The following is a 20209-nucleotide window of genomic DNA, read 5'->3' as shown; positions in this document are numbered from 1 at the left end:
TGATCACATTAGCTGAAGTCAACCAGACAGGAAGCCTTAAAAGTGTACTCAATCCTTCAGTTTATACTCAGGCAAAAAAAAGACTGGTGTTAAAAAGCAGTATACCTGCACAAGGGCTGTCAGGTCTGTCATGAGTAAGGTGACAATCCTGACTAAACTGTCCTGGAAAGAGTCACAAATTACTTGCTCGCTTCTGTTTACCTTCTCAGAGGCTGAGATAGAAGAGTGGAATTCTGCTATGGAAGGAACAAAAACCCACAAGAACTAGAACCAGAACTCAGGCAGAAGATCTTTGGGCAAGCCAGGATGAATTTCTCATACTTACTTCTGAAGGACAGAATAATGGTATATCTGATCAGTTCCACTGTCTGTAAAACCAAGCTTTCAACCTTTTACACTCACCTAGAGAATGTGTTGTCAAATATCAGCGTGTAGATTCCAGAGTTTCTGACTTTCACCTGTCCTCTGATAGTTTCCTTATGAGAGTTGCAGCGGGTCATAGGAATAAGAACCTGGAATCCAATAAAAATCAAAATGAAACTTGCTATTTGTCCTATAAATTGACATTTGCCTTCAGAAAAATATTTAGACCTGAGCTGTCTTGAAACTCCCAAAGTGCATATGTGCCTGCAAAACTATTTTCACTGATTAGTATTAAAAATTCGCCCAAACTCAAGTCTCACAGTGAGATATCTGTTTTCCTTTGACAACCTCTTTACAGTGTTAAGCTATGGCTATAAATCTCTGCTTTAGAGATAGAATCAAATCCTGATCTTTTTAACGTTAATCTAAGCAAGTTTACTAACATCAGCAGTGCTACATTAAATCTACACAAATATATCCAAGAGCACAATTTAGCTAAATATGTCTTTTAATATATGCTTTTATACTCTCTGTATTAAAAAAAATAAGCTTTCTCAGCAAATCTTAATTGTTTATCTAAGTTTACAGCGAAACTGTGTGTAACCATCTATCTTACAGTAAAACCCTAGCAAAGACAGTTGTCAGAACAGCAGCTGACGTAGATCAAGGACAACCCTATAAAAAACAAAGTTCTATCAAATAGATAGATCAGAATGGAAGCAACATTCACTCTTCATTCGGCCTTCAGCTGAAGAAAAAAAAAAAGGAGAATTTACATGGAGTTAGTTACCTTGGAGTGAATTAACACATGCTAAATAAATGTCTTATTCCCCCAGCAAAATCACAGCCTTAGGGCTCCCCCTACCACCTGCTGGTTAAACCAGCAGCTGCCTTGTCTTCATTAAAACTGCAATGAGCCGAGTAACATAGATTCGCTTAATCCATAATCCTCACGAAATATGGACAGCACATATAAAAACTAGTACCTTGGGCACTGACAACGTGATTTCACACACTATCAAGGCACTTAAATACATGCTTCACTGTAAGAAATGCAGGTAACCCAATCAATGTATCTGCCTCCGTGTGGCCCCTGCTTAAGAGCCTGGCAACATCAGCTCTGAGCAGCTTACAAATTAAGTAATACTGAGGAGGGAAAAAAGAAGAATTTTGCAGGCTTGGACTTTTATTTTTGCTTAGTAATAGCAGGTGAATTTCAGATGCAACCAATAGAAGCTACAGTGCTTTTCAACTCAACTTTTGCAGGCAACATCAAATAATTCAAGGTGTAGCTCTACCTTCAGGAGAACTGTGGCTTAATTGGAGAAACAAGTCCTTAATGCAATAGCAACTGGCACTCATGTGGAGACCTTCTAGCTATACTTGCTGATTCCTCTAGCCAGCTGATTGTAGTATAGTACAATCTCTAAGGTAGTAAAGAAACAAAGGCCTTACTTTGCACTGATCCAGTGGTGTGTCTTCTGATTCTTGGTAGACGACGCTGAAGGATATGCTTTTAGGGTCCGATGAAAAGATCCAGCTAATTGTCAGCCCCATCTCTGTCACTGTGATGGGAATGATACTGTAGGTGCTGGATTTAATGAACAGCTCTCTGTTACTTTCCCCAAAATTTAAGATCTCTTCCACTGTAAGGGGTAATTTGATCCTGTGAAGCAGAAAAATACAATTACTTGAAGAGATCCAATGTTCTTACTCAGACAGAAACAATAATCATTGCTTTTTATTTTCTATCTATTTGAGGCAGACTCCACAGCAGCTTTGGGAAAGGTCCACAAGATGTGGGGAAAATTCAGCCTTGGATGAAAGCATGAACTACAGAAAAGATGACTGATATCAAGCACTTTCACTGCTTTGGCAAATGGGGATGTTATTCACTTATTTATTTCATTTCGACTAGAAAAATCTAGTGCTTGAAGAAAGCTTTAAAGAGTTACTATAATTAAAAAAATGCTGCCCTCTACTGTTCTTTTAAAATAAAAATTAGTCACCTAATTTACTCGCCTTTCCAGGTATCATTTGTACAGGAAATAGGGATCAGCAGTACAGAGGGGACAGATAGGTAGAATGTGAACAGCAGCTCTGTTTAGATCCTCTGAAGCACCTAATGCTACAGCTTGGTCTGCTTTATTGAAGCAAGCTACATAAAAGCTGACTCAAAGTACTTCCAATTAAAAAGGAAATTCTCAGCACCCAGATGATCCCGAGTCATGAAGCATTATATTAGCCTGCCTCCTTCAGATATCTATTTCAGACTGTGAACAGTGAGGGCCTTAAAAAGGAGAATGCTGCTTGCCTTCTTCAGGGGAAACCTGTAATTTCTAAGAGCTGTGGATCTCACCTACATTACCCTAAGTAAAACTCATCTAACATATCACTCTTTAGGCCAAATAAATTGTTTCCAAATCAATGAGCTCACAGTAAATCACAGTATTGTGATTTTTTTGATAGCAGCTATCAAAAATCAACACATTTACCAGAAGGTATCACACAGTCACCATGATGATTTGCTGTTCTAAAGTAAGGAGGAGTTCAGTTTCCAACCATGACTACACAGTGGTTAGGGATCACAGCTGATTTACTATGATAACTGTTGTACTCTGGCCAGAGAGGAAGCTTTACGTTAAGTCTTGCTTACCTTGTTACATCTTCCTCTTAGCTGAAGTAACTGCTGGGATGTCTTAGGTGATCAAACTAACAATCACTCTTGGTTTTGCCCTACAGCCCAGCTATGATTTTAGTTACTGCTTCATTCACTTTGTTCTCTGAACAGCAGCAACAAGGTTGAAACATGGATTAATTTATCTCCTTGCAGTCAAAAGTTTAAAACCTTCCCTATAACTAAGCCAAAATCTCAAAGGGTAGAGTGAGCAAAGGGGAATTTCTCCAAGTCACAGCATTTTCATATGTTAGATTCCCTCCTTGGCTGTGTAAGTGACAAGCTGTATTGCTACTGCACGTAACTATTAATTTCAGAGCAGGATATGTGCAGAGAATTGTGCACACACAGTTCACAGAGGTTGAGCAAAGGCTCAGATGAACATAGATCATAGATCCTAGAATGGTTTGGGTTGGAAGTGACCCTAAAGATCATCTAGTTCCAAGCTCCCTGCCACAGGCAGGAACACCTTCCATTAGACCAGGTTGCTCAAAGCCCCATCCAACCCGGCCTGGAACTCTTCCAGGGATGGGGCATCACAACTTCTCTAAAACATTTTATGCTATGGCATATATCAACCAGAGCAGGCAAGACAGTTTCTGTGAGGCTGGCAATAAATAACAGACACATGGTCCAAAAGGCCATGAATTCCCTCCCCATGACAAAGGTCCAACTAGCACTGCACTCCCTGACTTGCCCTTGCAGTTTCCTCCAGAGACTACTAGAACTTCACAGCCTTCTCTCTCAGCCCCCTTTCTGTTCACAGCACCTCCTGCAATAAGAATAAGGAAGGAGGGTTTTGTGATGTGATGTGGACCCAAATCTTCCCTTCTTATTCCCCACTTGGACTACAGTTTTGCAGGACTGAAGGGAGAGGACTTGGCTCATTGCTGCTGCTCTGCGTAGTTGAGCTATACTCTCTGCTCCTCCTCAGCCCAAATTCTACTGTGCCACACAAGCGATCAGCTCTTCCAGGAGTCTGTAAGACTTGTGCTCACATAGCTGATATCTGAGCTCAGCCTTTATTCTTTCAGCCTGGTAGTAATGAAATTGTTCTGCTTACATGATTTCTCCTGACTTCAACAAGCATATCTCAGCATCTTGAGCAACTTGCCACTCTTCTGATTCATCAAAGGTTGAAGAATTACATGTGCTGTTTCTAGGACAAGGAAAAAAAGGAAAGCCATGATTCTGAGTAGTATGTGGTCAAATACCATCTGCATGCTGACCCCTTCTTAAAATAGAAACGTTTTGACAGTCGTGATGCCAAATTCTAGAATTCTTATTTTGCACATTGTAGTGACAAAACTGCCTGGGCAAAACTGCAGCCCTGTTCTGCTAACCACTGTGCATAAACGTAAAACTGTTCCTATGCTGGTTCCATGAGCTAAGAGGAATACATACATCCAGAACATCTCTTCTACATTCTTAAATTCCCTATTGAGACACTGCCAGGTTTTAAAGATTCCCTGGCAGGTGGAAATCTTGATCAACAGCAGACACAAGCAAAAGAGTCTGGACTTGTCCCTTAAACAAAGCTTGCACAGGGATATGACATTTGCCCTAGATTTAATCTGTGAGGTGTTTTACAAACATATTAACCAGTTCCTTAATCTGAGAATGGTACAAAAACCATATTTTATCATTGTAGGATCACCACCATTTATTTTCTTTTCATTCCAGAAATACTGGATGATTCAAACACAAATACATCAAAGAAGCTGTTACGAGATGAAGCAGGATGCCTCCTCCCCACCATGATGTGTCCAGGAGAGCAGAGGAAGTAGATGGAAGAACCTACCATCCACTCCTTACCTCAAAAAGGGTGCATGCTCTGGGTGAACACTGGAGTAGCACCAGCTATGAATTACAGGGCTGGGACACAGAGAAGAATGAGTCTGAGAGTCAGTAAACAGATGCTGGTAGTTTCCAAGTAAGTTAGAGCTTCTCTAACTGATACTTACTTTGCTTCTCTGCATCTCAGCAGGTTGATAACTGAGACAATTAGGCTGTCATTCGCATAAAAATGCCAAGGATTCTTATACACAGGGAACCAACCTTACAAAAACTAGTGGAATCTAATAAAATGTAACATCACTTACATGTGCTTCTGAACCATCAAGTGTAATCATGTAGCAAGGGCATAATTGCCACACAAACTGTAGACCAAAGTCTGAAAACCAATGCACAGTTTAGCATTTTCTTTAAAATACTACAGGACCTTGTTCTACAAGCAGCACTGCTGAAACACCTTCAGCTGGTCATTAGCAGCATCTGAATATACTGTGTCAGCACATGCAACCACATGCGAGTCTAGTGGGGTGACATTATTGTTTGGAAACAGGAAGAATTTACTGTTATAACTGCAAATTAAACTGCACCCACCGTCTACATGTTTCCTGAACTCATAAAACACTGTTATCAGTGGAACTCATGTTCTCTTATTCTTGTAGCTTCTTGGGGTAACTTTTGACTTCTTCAGAGTCATACCACTACTGTTAACACACTAAGGAGACAGCTGTGACCTGCAGGGAAGACTCAAACCTGTGACTAAGTGCCAAAACCTCAGCTACAACCAAGCACTACCTGCCGACTGAAGAGTAGCAATGACACAGTACATGTTGGTCTATAAAGGTTAATAAAACATCTATGCAAATACTTAGCGAGTGATACAAATAATTTAATTGTTAACTATCTTTATACAACTATATAAGAAAACTGATTCTGAAAAAAATCCTAGAAAACTAAACTTGTAAAGCTATACAGGTATTTTGCTTGCACAGTGGGAACAGCAACAGACTTCATGCTGTGATCCACAGAACCATCCCTCCCCACCATGATAGGTACACAGCCTTGAATTCATACAGACCAAGAGAACTACAGGACTACAGGCTTCCCAGAAGTGTCAAACTCCATGATTTATTATACAATGCCATTAGAGTTCCTTATTTAATCTATTAATTTCTCCTTTCTTTTGGGACCCTGAAATGTAGATTAAATCCCAAGACTAATATATTTTTCACGTTCTCCTCTAACGTGATTTTCCTTATTCCTGCTGCTGCAACCTAGCACTTGGTTAGGTGGTTAGCTTGCCACTTGGCTGCTCTAACCAATAAATTCACCTACTCACTATAGACTAAGGGAACACTAGGTATCCTACTTTGTCTCTGAAACCCAAGCACATTACAATGACAAAGCAAATCCTCCTTCTCTTTATGATATCCCATTGAGTCCAATGGTCTAAACTGAGGTCTGGTAGCCTATGTAGAAAATATAAGAAACACAGTCTCGCGATTTAAATGGAACTCTTTCCCCCCTGACAGGAGAGTTTATTCTTGCATAACCTATTCGCACTAGGTGGCAGCATTAAGGATGATCCTGCAGCTTGCCAGATCCCCAGCTTATAAATATGCACCCTCTGGTGTATGTATTAAAACAGTCTGGACTGTTTCTCTTCTTTTTAAGAGTGAAATGAAGTGGGGCTGAAAAGCAGGAAGAACTGAAGCATGGAAAAGACACTACAGCAAGAAGAGAACAGCTCTGGTTCAGCAAATCCTGGAGATACAGATCATTGGAGGCTGGTGGAGGATTTTGAAGAAGCATGGTTGTCCTGTTCTTATCCTCTTCCTCAGGCATCTGCTATTGGTCACTGTCCCTCAGCTGGATGGTCTGGTCCAGTGTGCCTGTTCTTATATATGGAAAGCATTTTTTACAAATGATACTAAAAATACTGTGACCAACATCATGAATGGCTTTGGGAGTTAGAAATAAGAAGTCCCTTTCAGAATTAAAACCCGAAGAAAGCTAGTTCAACTCTGCCCTCGACAATTTCCTGTTTTCATAAACACCCGAGCTCTGGCAGCTGTAGCTATGCATCCAAGGTATTGTGTTCATCTGGCTGAGTAGTGAAATCCCATAAGCATCTGCCTATCAGCAGTGCAATGGTTTCTGGAGAGAACTTCAGTCATCCAGGGCCAGAACTTCACCGAACTCTGTGAAAGCCAGAAAACTGAAATGGAGAGTGGAGGCTGTACAAAGCCCCTAACAGCTGCTTAGCCCAGAAAGCACCTCTGCAAATGTCTCTAATGCCAAAAAACAATTGAAGGTGTTATGCTGAAGTGCACCAGTGATTTCATAGGCCTGCTGTTACCTAGCAGGTCATACTCATCCCAGGCACCCTAACTTAGTTATCAGCCTTCCTCTCCAGCCCAACAAGAGAAAGAAGAAAAGAAAGAGGATGGTGAAGGATCAGAAGAAAGGATGCGCAGACAGCCCTTGGCATGGGCAAGAAGAGAGGCATGATTTGGGATGGAGCATGGGGGATACAGAGTTCACTTAGTTCTTAACAGGGAGCAAGACAGTATCTTGCGTGAAGGAGTGTGTATGGGTGGGAAGGGGATGGAAATGTCATGGGCAAACCCTGACATACATAGGGATGGGAAAGCATCATGCTGACAGCTGATGAAAAAAATAATAATGGATGGACATGAAGATCCACCACTATGTGCTGTGGATGACCTGCATATTGGTACATTGGAAATCCCAGCCATTTCTCAAAAAACCCATATGATTTAACTATGCTACATCCTGTATAAAAAAAACCAAAACCAAAACAACAAAACCCAAAAGGACTCCCCTGCCTTAAAATTGGTTACTCTCTATCTGTAAGACCAGAGGCAACTGGTGCATACAGAGAAAGCAAGCTAGGGAAACAATCATGACAAAGGTTATTTCTGTGCTCCAAGGGACAACATGCAAAATCTTTTGAGATTTTTTAGTACTGTGATATGAAAGAGGTTTGGCAAAGGCTCTGAGATGAAGACACCTTTCAGTTGTCAGTCAAATGCTGCATTTGCAAGAGGTTCAGGTAACAGGTTTTGAAATAAGCAATTTGGGATTACCACAGTGCTCTCAAGTCTCCTCCCCAGCAGGAGGCAGCAAACAGATGACTATCAGAATCAACACTAGAAATACTGGCAAGCTGCTCCCCCAAAGATCCTTAAATACTGCAAGGTCTGTAGGTCACCATGGTTACAGCCAGCTTTATGGGTAACCCTAGCTTTTTTAGTGGTGAGGTACCTGCTCCCAAAAACGAGCTGGTTTTTTCTTAGATACCTTTAAATTTTCTCCTTGCACAGTTCCTTAGAGGCTATTACAGGGAAACTGAGGCAGAATTATAGGAGAGGTATAGCAGAGGCAGTTTCTGGCTTGCATTAACACCAGCAGGAGCCCCAGGCCCTTTCAGCAGAGTTGCTGCCCAGCCTATACCTCTGCAGAGGCTGCTCCATCCCAGGGCCTGCAGGTTCCTGGCAGCCTGTGAGGTTTCTGCACACAGGGGGCTTCACAACTATACCATTAAACATTCTTCAGACTGACCTGTCCAGGAGTACCAGCTAGCCTCTCAGCCCTCTCCCTGAGATAAACTCACACAGCCCGCCCCTATTTTTACTATAATTCCTAGATTACAGTGATAATTCAGTAATGCTAGAATAGGTATACCACAGACAAAACAAGGAAGGCCATCTAGTCTTACAGAGCTACATGTATGCAGACACACACAGCAGCAGCCCTCACCATTCCTATGCTGAAGAGGGCTTCTTTGAGCAAGCCATCAACAAATATTTTATGGAAACACAGTTCATGAAACAAAGGAGGTCAAATTACAGTTAGGCTAGGAAGCCGAAATAAAGTATCTCTTGAGTTTTTTTTGATCCCGACTGTATGATAAAGGGTTGAATACTGCTGATACTGCAGTCTTCTTCAATAAAGAGTTTATTAAAAGTTACACAGAAGTGATCCCAGGGTTCCTCGTGTATGGATAAGGGCAAATGGATGTTGGGAGGGTACCGGTCTCCATGGGAAGGCCATCCCTGCCCATATAGTCTGAGAAAGGAGCACCTCTGGTGATTGAAGCAGCAGCAGTTGCAATGAGGTCACTGTGAACTAGGCTGACAGAGTAGCTCAAGTGAGCTCTCCATAAATGTATGATTAAGACATTTCAAAAGTGACTCTGAACACTTCCTGGTTTTAAGAAATTTAAATGGGCCTCATTGGCAGAAATGGCCAATTGCTGGCCCTCTGCAACATGGTGGGAACTTTATCTTTTCTCAAGGCAGACACTCACACTGGTTTAGGGTACATATGCTACCATGTAGCTTTGCCACTGCTTTATCATACCCTATTCTGCTAAAAGCAGGTGGCTGTTGCAACCTATTGTTCCCCTCCTTGACAGGAACAGCCTGTGAATATTTAGCCCCTTGCTGCAGGTTTGTTTCTTGGACACAGAGGAATTGCTACCACATGCAGTGAAGCACAAGGGAGAACTCAATTTTAAAGAGCATTACCGGGCCTTACCTTTCTTGTGTTAAGTAGTCTTCTTTCAGCAAATGATGCTGTAGTGTTAAGTCAAATTTGGTGTTGTTTTTTTTTATACACATTTGCAGGTACCAAATTCAAGTACTCAGAGGTACAAGCATACTGCTCTACAGGACAGAGCCCCAGAAGCATTCCAGCTACTGTACCACAGGCTGCTGCAAAGATGTAACTGCATGGGCTAGTTTCTCTGAATACTGCCTCTCTCTCTTGCAGAATCTGTCTGTAAGAGTTCTACTTTTCTACACTAATCACCGCTCCTGAAGATAAGTCTCCAAAGGCTATCAAAAGCAATGAGGCTCACTAGGGAAGTGGGCACAGCTGATAAACACAGCTAGGAAACACATTTAAGGAAACCACCTGAAATGTTACATACACTGCCTGTAGTGCATTGCTTTATGGGATATGCAGGTACTGGGCTCCTCCTATGAAGAAATACCACAGTGAAGGTTAAATGAAAGCTACAGCTCACACCGAGTTGTGGTGATGGCCAGGCATGTAGTTTAGTTACAAGAAGTGCACAAAAGATGTCCCTAATTACAGTACTGTATCATTTCATCGAGCAGCATTGCCCAGGCACCTCTGCTTCCCTGCACCCTCTCAAGAGCCTCCTCGCAACTCTTTCTCTCCCAAATCTTGTACCCTTAGGCTGTAAGTCAATTCCCACCCCTGGCTTTGCTGCAAGTGAAAACAGTCACCCCTGCACAGGGTAGGCCCCCTCCAGCTCCCTTGTAAATGTATAGAGGCCCTCCCAGCTTCTTCCATTGACTCTGAAAGAAAATTTAGCACATGTACTAATTTTAACTAGGGCTGAGACTGCCTTAAAAGGTAAAAAACTCACTTGGGGATGGTCACCAACACAATATATTTCTAGCCATCTCTAGTTCATCTCAGATGGGCAAAAAACCTGACAGAAAATTGTCACTAAGAGTATTTTTGCCCCAGAAAAACTAGAAGGAATTGGAAAATCCAGTACTGTCACAAAATATATGAGTGGTTAAAAAAGGTAAGTGGTAAATACAGCTTAAGTTTTAATTCAGCAAATAATTTTTGAAAAATCAATTTGATTCTGGACATTTCAGATAATTGGCCACATGTAAGTGAATTTGAACTGGATCTTGAGAGGACAGCTTGTTCATACTATCATATCTGTAGTAGTATCACTCAAGAATCAAAACAAAGGAGTAACTTCATATCATGTTGTTTTGGTCAGCAACAACTACGAAAGCTGTGAGGCAGTGGCAGAAGCTTCAGCACTGATAAATAAAGCAAACTGCTGCTTTTGTATTTCCTTTTAAAGATAAGATGACTGCGTTCCCCCATCGTCTGTGACATCGTCTAGTAAGTGAATATTTTCTTGACTTCAGGTGAATAGGTAGACAGTTCAAAAAAACAATAACAAAGAAAAGAAGCTTTAACATTCACAAATATTCAAACTTGAAAGATTTTGTTAGTATCATAGATATCCTCCATCCTGATATGCAAAATTTAAGAGAAAGTATGGGGTTTCATTCAGACTGTTGAAGATACTGATTTTGCATTCTAGTTTTGTTATTAAATCTTTTCCAATGCCTTGTTATTGCAGTAGATCTTTGGTTTACACTTGCTAGTTTTTGAAAAAGACCTTTAGACAAATTTTTTGGATATCTGGAACTCAGAGGGTATATGTTAAATATCTCCGTTCCATTTATGCTCCAGAATCTGTTTTTCCAACTGATATGTGCTTGAAAACCTCTCATCTCTTCCAACAAATATATATATGAGATAATTTCACCTTTTCTGATTACAATCTCAAAACCCTTTTGTAATGTTTATTTCTAAGTAAGGCATATCACATGATGTTGACGAGCATTATTTGCCATTTTTCTGTTTATAGTCTGTATTTATTGTGATGGCAAATTATACTGTTTATTATTACATGTTAAAATTACTTTTATTTAGATTTATTTAAAAAAGATTGATATATATTCGATTTTCTGTTTGGAAGCCTGAGACAACAGAAATGAACCAATGGCAAGATCATTATTACTGCTTTTTACATCCTGCTTTTCAGGTGCAGCTACTAAAGCAGGATAGCTGATCAGCACAACAGAAATTAGACCATGGAGACCAAATGGGGAAAAAACCCCTGTAACACTGAGACTACCAGCTCCTGGGACACTCAGTTCCCAGAGTGGTAGAAATGATAAGCAGCCTTTTTCGGGTGACAGGACAACTATCTATCTATGCATAGTGGGGCAAACCAGAATAGCATGTTCTGACTCTCCATTACTTGCTTGCATTTCCATTTCATCAGTTTGAGAGTTAACTGTAAGAGAACCAGACCTCAAAGCAAATCCTGTATTAACACACTGGACACTGCATGGCTCTCTTTAGCTCACTTTTCTACCCGTGATGTTGTTCCTATCCAATTTAAGCTTCTATTAGACTTCTAAACCTTTTTAGAACCTAGACTCAGTCCATACAAACTGTAACAACACTTCCCTGCAAATAAACTCACCTGCTTGCTGTCTCCTGACCTGGGAATCTTCTTCCTCCTCCATCCCTCCCCAACAAAATGCTTTCCCACTATGTCACTTCAGGTAGAAGGATTACTACTGTTCTTTCCTTTGAGGAAAGCTGGAATAACTCCATGAACAGTCTGATTAGTTGTAACAGCACTGACGTTTGAGACAACATACAATCTGGACTCTAACTTAGGTGTGTGAGTAACAAGCAGGATACTTTAAGAGCTTCTGGCTAGAAAAATATCAGGTAACATAATTACAATGCATCATGAATGAATGAAAACCTTTTTAAAGGAAATCACTGGACTCTTAAAATTTACCATCCACTGGGGGGGGGGGGGGAAGCTTATTGATCTGTATTTTAGTGGACTAGAGAGGCTGGTCTGCAGAAGATAAGGGTCTCCCCCTACATTTTTAACTTCCATACCATGTTACACACACTTGTGGCACATTTTCAGTAGCAAAGATTGAGAATATTTGGCAAGGGTGGTCAGCTGATCCAGAAACTGGATCCAGCCTTATAATACAGGATCAGCTTTTAAGAGAGCCTTCTTGAACAACTCTAAGATGTAACTTCAGCTTGTCTGGAACGCAACAATGGAGATTAAAAAGTTTTCAGCTTTAGCGCCTCTCTCAGCTCCTTATTGCTCTCCAGCAAAAAAACCAAAAAAAACCCCAAAACAAAACAAAAAACCAAACACATTTGGGCTAGGAATTGCCACACCTGACTTTGCCTCAAAAATGAGTGTACAGTTCTGCAAGGTTAACCTATTTTATGCATGTAGGATTTTTTTTTTTTTTCAGCAGAGGAGTTGGTAATGAGTCAGGCATTTAAGACTCATTTCTCCTGCTGTCAAACCAAGAAGGAACTTAAATGACTATATTCAGACAAGAGAAGGAAGGAAAAGAAAGAAGACTTAAGACCTTTAAGATCCCAAGAATGTAATAAGAAAATAAATTTCTAGAGCATCAGTTGAAAGGTCACTTTCAAGGACTCCCATTAATCCTTTGCCATCTGTTTGATGGTATCAGTCACCTCATCTCTTTCCTAAAACACGATCCATAAATTCAGAGTTTAGGAGCCCAGCTAACTGAGAAATATAAAGCACATGACATATTAAACTTTTTTAACTCAGAAAAATCTCTTCTGCAGCATCCTGTTCTCCGTCGATATGCAGATCTGCTCATGTCAGCATGTGGGGGAGACAACAATATCAGAAGCCAGTGCCTGCTATTTGCATAGAAGAAAATCCTTCACAGTGGGAGCTCAACAATTATCCTAGCCTGGCTTCCACATGAAATCCACAGTAAAACTCCCACCTGCTTTCACCAAAACCAAATTAGGGTATTACTGCCTGAATTTGAAAGTTCCTGTAGAGAACATTAATGTAATAGGAAAAAAATTAGTTAAATTTTAGAATATTTTGGTCTGTCCAGAGAGTGAATGCTGTATCTTATTATGGCAAAAAACTATTCTGGATTAAAAGCGGGTATTAAAAATTCTTTTAAAGAGTCAGTAAGACTCTCCTAAAGGCTCATCTCCAGTAAGCTTGGCAACCAGAAAGAACTGTACTATTTTAGTAAGGCTACTAACGTAATGTTATGTTGTCAAACTACATAACTGAGTACCTAGTAATTTGTTTCAGCTTAGAGGAAAACACTTTTCCTTTACAAGAAAGAGGCAAGAAACGTCAGCTGACTGCTGTTGCAAAGGGTATGTAAAATAAAACACAGTGCTTCCATTTGTTTCAGTATACTTTTCCTTGATGTTGTTGAGCCTAACTTACTTTTGCTTGTTATCTTCATGCTGTGCTTGGCCTCCATCTGAATTGAAAACTAAACTATTTTATAAGGAGCCAGTAACTTTTCAAAGGGGCACACAGTCTTATAGTACTTATCTGGTGAGTAACAGACTGCACCTGCTCTGCTTCTTGGCCCCGCAGAAACTACTTTTTCGGTTAACGTTCAATCTGCTCTACATTATAACTCACACAGGCGAGGCCTTTCAGCCAATCTAAATGATTCAGAGGCGAATTCTGCTAATCTTAGGCTGAGTAATACCTTGTAGTGGGATTAGTCTCACAGAAACATGTTCTTTATAGCTTAAGAGAGAGGACATTTAACTTTAGGCTAGATCTTTGAAAACCCCATTAACCTGTCTCACAAAAGATTTTGTTTACAAGGTAAACAGCTTGCAAATCTGGTTATTAGTCTTATGGCCATTACTCTTATGTGCTGGCACAGCCCTGACAGAAAACAGACCCTTGCTAAGGAGAGCTGACACTTCAATACTGCAGCAGCTCTTGAGGGGGTTGTGATGGAGGGGGGTTGACAGAGAAGTGGTCACTCCTCTCTCTGACAGCAATACAAATGCTTGAAACAGATTAACCAAAATCAAATGTGGAAGAGACATTAATGAAAATCCACCATGTTTCCAGTAAGTCACTTGAGAAGGGGAAAGGAAGAAGTGCCACCATCTGATGATGTGACTAACATCTAAACAATGAGCTAAGGCTGAACTGAACCACAAGCTCTAAAGTGCTCGCTCACTGAGACTCAAACCCTACTTTGAGACGGGTCCCACCCAAGCCAAACAACTCTGATGCTTAGAGCCTGCAACCTGAGCTTAAAGGCTGAATTTGGCAAAACAAATTCTGTTTCTCTCATGGGTTTCCCCAGAAACGCTCGATCCAAACACTAAACCAGTGATGTATTTGAAAGCTTAATCCATATTCTGCTTTCAGAAGTGTCTTTGTAATTGTCTTGTTTACTGTTTTGAGTCCCGATCAGTATAAATCTGGTAACAGATGCTGTATTTAAATCCACCAGCTGTTGTGTTTGGGTCTTGACTGTCAAGACAATCCTCTTCAGCAAATGAGTATATTTGCTTTTGTCTGTCATGGATGCTTTACTACAACTTTTATCTGTTAGCACTTAAGATTTTGTCTGTCTCCTGGATGCATTAGGATTTAATTATTTGCCAAGTAAAAAAAATCTCAACATGTCTCCTTACAGGCTGCCTTTAAAAAGAAGGCAACATGGCAACTACAGATACTGCCAACTTTTATTATAACTTCTCCATCATTGATCCCAACGAAAATGGAAGTGAGAATTTTCACACATTTACAAGAGTCTTCCTGCCCTGTATGTATTCGGCTGTTTTCATCCTTGGGCTAGCAGGAAATGCACTTGTCTTTGTAATACTAGCTTTCTATGAGAAACAGAAGATGCTGACAGATATATTTTTGCTGAACTTGGCTATAGCTGACTGGGTCTTCCTTTGGACGCTGCCATTCTGGGCATATTCTGCTGCTCAGGAGTGGACTTTTGGCACCGTGGCATGTCGTATTATACGAGGCTTGTATACTCTGAACTTGTACACTTCAATGCTAACTCTAACGTCTATCACCTTTGACCGGCTTATTGCTATTACTTTTGCGACCAAAGCACGTATGTGTCAAACCAAACGAATGACATGGGGCAAATTAATCTGTGTCTTGATCTGGGTGATCTCACTAGCATTTGCTGCACCACAGTTTATTTTTAGTGAGGTGTTTAGTATTGATAAGACAATATGCCAGGAAGAATACCCAAACCATCACACCGAAATGGTTCTTGAAGTGATCCAAGTGACCCTTGGCTATTTTATTCCCATGCTAGCCATGATCATCTGCTACTCACTAATTATTAAAACCTTACTGCATGCCAGGAGTTTTCAAAAGAACAAATCTCTAAAGAAAATATTTTCTGTAGTTGCCATATTTATTCTTACTCAGTCACCCTACACTTTCTTGAGACTGATAAAGATCATAGACTGGAGCTTTAACCTGAACAGCAGCTTTGAATATGCAATCATTATAACAGAAGCTCTTGCTTATTTCCACAGCTGTCTTAATCCTGTTCTGTATTTCTTCATGGGGGTGAAATTCAGGAGAAACTTACAGAAAATTATTAAAAATTCAAGATGCGTCAAACGGCAAGTTATGGCTAAACAGTGGCAAACCACTGAAGAATGCGGCTCTAAAACTTTTACTGCCTCCAATAATGCAGATGCAACAAGCATGTACCAGCTATAAAACTGCCTAGAAAATCTGGCAACTATTTACAGCTTTTTTTTTTTTTTTTTAAATACTGAGATAGGTAGCTCACATGAAAGAGGAAATACAATCCCATTAGTAAAGACATCTTAATCATGATACTTCAGCGTTTCCTGCTTTTCCTGGTCAGAGCTGATTCTGAGACAAAGCTGGTAATTCAGTTAACTGTGCAGAAGATCTTAAAAAGGTATAAGAAACAATGAGATAAAACTTAGTTCTTCATGACAATGCTAACTTGGACTTCATGGCTCTGGAGAGGCTGAAGACATTCACCAAACCTCTGGCCTGCTGGTTTTCCATGAAAGGTGTTTGTTAACCAAAGACTGTATGAGTTTTGTTTCAAAGATATTACAAATTTTAGTTCAGGTCATTCATTTAATGAGAATTCCTGGATTAAAGACATACATGTTTCAATCTTCATGCTGGGTTTCATGTGTGGTTGGGGTTTTTTTATAGTTTTCCACTTGGAAGAAGGTCTCCATGCACACTGCTTTAGCGTTCATCTAAAATTTCTGTAATAAAGCACCATTTTCATCTGCCTTCCATCTACTATCAGGTTCATGGTCCGAATCTCCCATACACTTCTTTGTATCTTACTTCTGATAACAGAGCTCATGTTGCCAGATGACTAGACCCCCTGTCAACACAAGGGATATCATACCACCCACGGGCTCTAACACTGAGCAGTGTTTCCTTAGACGCAAACTCTCACACTCTCATTCCCACACATTCTTTGCACCATGACATCTTTCCAGTCTGCTTTTCCTGGCATCCCCTCAGCACTCTGGTTCCCTTGCCATGAAACTCCTTAGTTGTTCACCTTCCTTGTTCCTGCAGTCCCTCCTTTCCACCTCTGGCCTTTTTACTTCCCAGTGGGAGGCAAAAAGGTGCGCAGAGGGCAATGCAGACAGGGGCAGAAAGTACAACGAAAGCTCTTGCAGAGAGTAGCAGAACAGGGGTGGAGACTGGAGTAGGGAGAAGAAAGAAGGGATGTCGGAGAGGAGCAGAGGGAGGGCTTTATACAGCTATGGGCTGCCTATGGTGAAGGCAGCGTTGGGTCTGGCCCAAAGGCTGAAAGTCCTTTGCGTTACAGCTTTGAAATACCAGTTTTAACCTGTTTCAAACCATTCTTGCAATAACCATGCTCACTCTGGATGTTCCTTTTCTGCCCATTAACACTCAGTGCTTCTTGCCAGATCACTGCAGCTCAGTGGTACCTGACCCTTATCGGCACCATTGTGTCCACATCACCTTTTTCTGCTTGGTAAACAGCTGCTTAGGCAATCCTTTCCTTGCTACGCAATCTCTCATTTCTCCCATAGTGAAATGGTGCAACACCCTTAAAAACAAAACTAGGAAGGAACGTGCTGGGCTTCCACGTCTGTGTAGCAAGTAAAGCTGCAATCCCAACACACAGCTGAAAGGCAGGCTTTGCCAGCAGAGCGTGGTGAGAGGTGCTCCTGTCCCACTCCTCCCTGTGCAGGGCAGCAAATGCTTCAGGCCACATGCAGTTCCCCCTTTTGGCTATACTGGCACCCTGCCCAGCTGTGTGAGTTGTAATTAGGTCAGGAAAGAGTGTTATGAGTCATTAAGAAAAAAAGAATCAAAACCAAAGCAACCACAGTGCAGACAGGCTGAGATGTCCTTTCTACCAAAAGCAGTACCAAGATGTGAATAAACTCTTTGTTTCCATACCAGGATAGTGTCAATTTTTATTTTTTTTTTTTTTACCTTTCTGCCATCTATGATCTTGATTCTGCTGCTGCAACATTTATTGCAGGCATGTAATTTCTACAATATGTTAAAATGGAAACACAGTGCACTGGTTTACTCTGAGGACTTTGTCCCAGTGCTATACAGTATCCCGACCTTTGTTTTAGAACACAGTCTGCAAATGTGAAAGCTTTAGAAATAAAAGAGTTTAAAAATACAACACTTCAAAAGAGAACCCATGAGCCTTGAAGTAGCAGGATGTACTGCAATTGCACAACTTCTCACCTTAAGATTTCAATCAGGTTGCTCCAAACTCACATAACAGACCTGAAAGCATGAAGCGACTGCTGCCTAATCCTAACCTTTAGGCAAGAGCTGCTTCAAGGTCAGAGTTATAGTGGTACAGCATCTATCTTACCTTGCCACATACTTCTGCAGCTCATGACCAAGATGAGGTTTTTTTAGTTCTCAACTGACCCATACCAATAAAGGCAGTCTCTCAAAATTTGCTGTTATAAAGTAATGCTGTCATAATCATTTCATGTCACTTCAAGGAAAGAACTACAGGGGCAGTGTTAAGTGAAGAGAACAAGCGAAAACCAGAGTAACAGTACAGTGGACACCAAAAGGGGGACAAATGGAAAAGAAAATGTCCTTTAAGATAATTCACTGCTTTGAGCACCAAATTGCATTTCCAGTCCAGCAAGGACTTACACTTAGAATAAGGTAAGGTCAGTGTGAAAAAATCTCAGCCAGACACTCAGACAGAGTAAGACTTTAAGAAACTATGTCAACAGAGGATGTCTACCACAGATCTTCTCTCTATTTGGACCAGCCAGCCTCCCTTCTCTTCCCTCTCTTGGCTGCTCATCTCCCTCCCTTTTAGAGCTGCACCAATTAGTTCAAATCTCTGGCAAAAAATGAATAGCTTGGACTATTTTCTGTAGAATCCCAATAAAGAAGTCTGGCCTGAAAACTTCCTTATTTGTATGCATTCCTCAGACATCCATCTAGCAACCACGATCTTGCATCCTTTGTGTCTTCCCCAGCCACAATATCAAAGCAAATTCTACCCCATATATTCAATGTCATGCAAAGAGAACGTTATTGGGATGCCAGTGGATTATTATTTATACTTCAAGACTACCTGAAGTCTCCACATAGGAATCAGGCCACATTTCACTGGACACTTTCAAAAAGAAGATCAAAGGTCTATATGAAGTCAAGGTGGTCCACCAGTCCAGTCCAGCCAAGAAATCTGAAGCAGTGAAACCAGTAGCCCAGAAAGCCCCTGAAGTGCAGATCCTTAGAAGGTAGGAGAAAACACTGGGAAATTATCAGTACATCTGCTGTGGGCTGCTGCCAAAGATAGGACAGAGGGTCAGCAGAACCTTCGCTCATATTCAGTATAGGGGCTCTGGCATGTTTACCATCAAACACCCATGGTATCAAATGTCACATTATCTGCTCATGTGCTAAGCTGCACTAAGGCTTTGGGTACACATACACTCCTCACCACAAAAACAAGTGAGAAAACTTCTGTGCTGTCATAATCACAGTGCTCTGCTTTTTTTCTTCAACATGTACCACAGATGCCGCACCATCATCCGACTCATGTATCAGTTTCTAGATCTCTCCCGTAACACAAAACCACACACTCAATATGAGATGCTCAAGTCATCCACTGTGTAAGGTAGCCATTGCCCTCTCCAGTGTTCAGGCTAGTGAGACCTTTCAAACATTACAAGTGTCATGGGAAGGGCAGGTGTGGTCTGCATTCTCTGCAAAGTATGTCTCAAGCTCAAAGCATGACTATAGTAAGACTCTCCCCCTGTACTTGTAAAACTGATGAACCAAGAGCAACAGAGGATAAAACACTATTTCCTGGCTTTCCTGCCTATAATCTGTGAACAACAGGAGATGGACAGCCTTTAAAAGTTTACATGATGCAAGTAGGATGTTGCATGGGTACCCTTCAAGAATAGTATTCCATCGTTAGTGGCAATCCTTCCTTCCAACTTGAATACTTTGTGGGACAAGACGAATCTAGCCCAACCCCAAATTGAAAAATTATTACTTATTTCTATTTTCCTGGTTGTATTCTCCAGAGCTAACTCACCTCTGATATCCCCTCTGCAGACAGCATGAATTCAAAGTAGTAGTACATTACACTTTTTTTTCTTTCTTAAAACGAACAAACAAACAAAAATCCACCACTGCAAATCATCCCTTTGCAAAACAAAGGCAATACTAACTTCACAAGAGCATTATGAAGCTCAGTTCGTTCATGTCTGCCCAACGCATGATAAACATGAATATACTGTCAGTGTCAACTGTATACAAAATAGGCAGAATACACAGAACTTATTTACCAAAACCCCAAAATGTAGAATTTTGGAAAGTTTTTTTTCCAAATAAACAAGTCTGTACAGTCTGCCTTCTACCCAAATTGCAAATTACTGTGGTTTATGCCAGAAACA

At 40.8% G+C, this 20209-nt stretch overlaps 2 protein-coding genes across 6 annotated transcripts in view; one reads left to right on the top strand and one right to left on the bottom strand.

Annotated features, from left to right (window-relative positions):
• FYCO1 (FYVE and coiled-coil domain autophagy adaptor 1) overlaps window positions 1-20209 on the bottom strand; it is a 54088-nt gene that overhangs the window by 3971 nt on the left and 29908 nt on the right. For 3 of the 4 annotated variants that reach the window (XM_075055267.1, XM_075055251.1, XM_075055258.1), the window contains exons 15-17: window positions 4104-4199; window positions 1819-2029; window positions 403-512 (exon numbers count right to left, since the gene is read on the bottom strand). In XM_075055267.1, coding sequence (XP_074911368.1) covers window positions 403-512; window positions 1819-2029; window positions 4104-4199 — 417 coding nt within the window. The remainder of the gene's footprint in view (window positions 1-402; window positions 513-1818; window positions 2030-4103; window positions 4200-20209) is intronic. The other variant, XM_075055276.1, reaches the window with a different exon arrangement.
• Window positions 10179-16721, top strand: CXCR6 (C-X-C motif chemokine receptor 6). Of its 2 annotated transcripts, XM_075022514.1 has the most exons (3): window positions 10179-10753; window positions 13566-13633; window positions 14935-16721. In XM_075022514.1, the coding sequence occupies exon 3, from the start codon at window positions 14958-14960 to the stop codon at window positions 15993-15995; it is 1038 nt and encodes a 345-aa protein (XP_074878615.1). In that variant the 5' UTR covers window positions 10179-10753; window positions 13566-13633; window positions 14935-14957; the 3' UTR covers window positions 15996-16721. The 2 variants fall into 2 exon arrangements, with proteins under 2 accessions (XP_074878615.1, XP_074878616.1); XM_075022515.1 differs by lacking the exon at window positions 10179-10753 and having other exon boundaries at window positions 13359-13633.

Source organism: Buteo buteo, chromosome 2 (genome assembly GCF_964188355.1).
Source record: "Buteo buteo chromosome 2, bButBut1.hap1.1, whole genome shotgun sequence".
In the NCBI taxonomy this organism is placed as follows: domain Eukaryota; kingdom Metazoa; phylum Chordata; class Aves; order Accipitriformes; family Accipitridae; genus Buteo; species Buteo buteo.
The sequence above is the reverse complement of the archived record's forward strand: the minus strand, read 5'-3'. Positions and strand labels throughout refer to the sequence as shown.

Coding starts and splice junctions, on each gene's coding strand:
- CXCR6 (XM_075022514.1), top strand. CDS start 14,958: ATGGCAACTACAGATACTGCCAACTTTTATTATAACTTCTCCATCATT.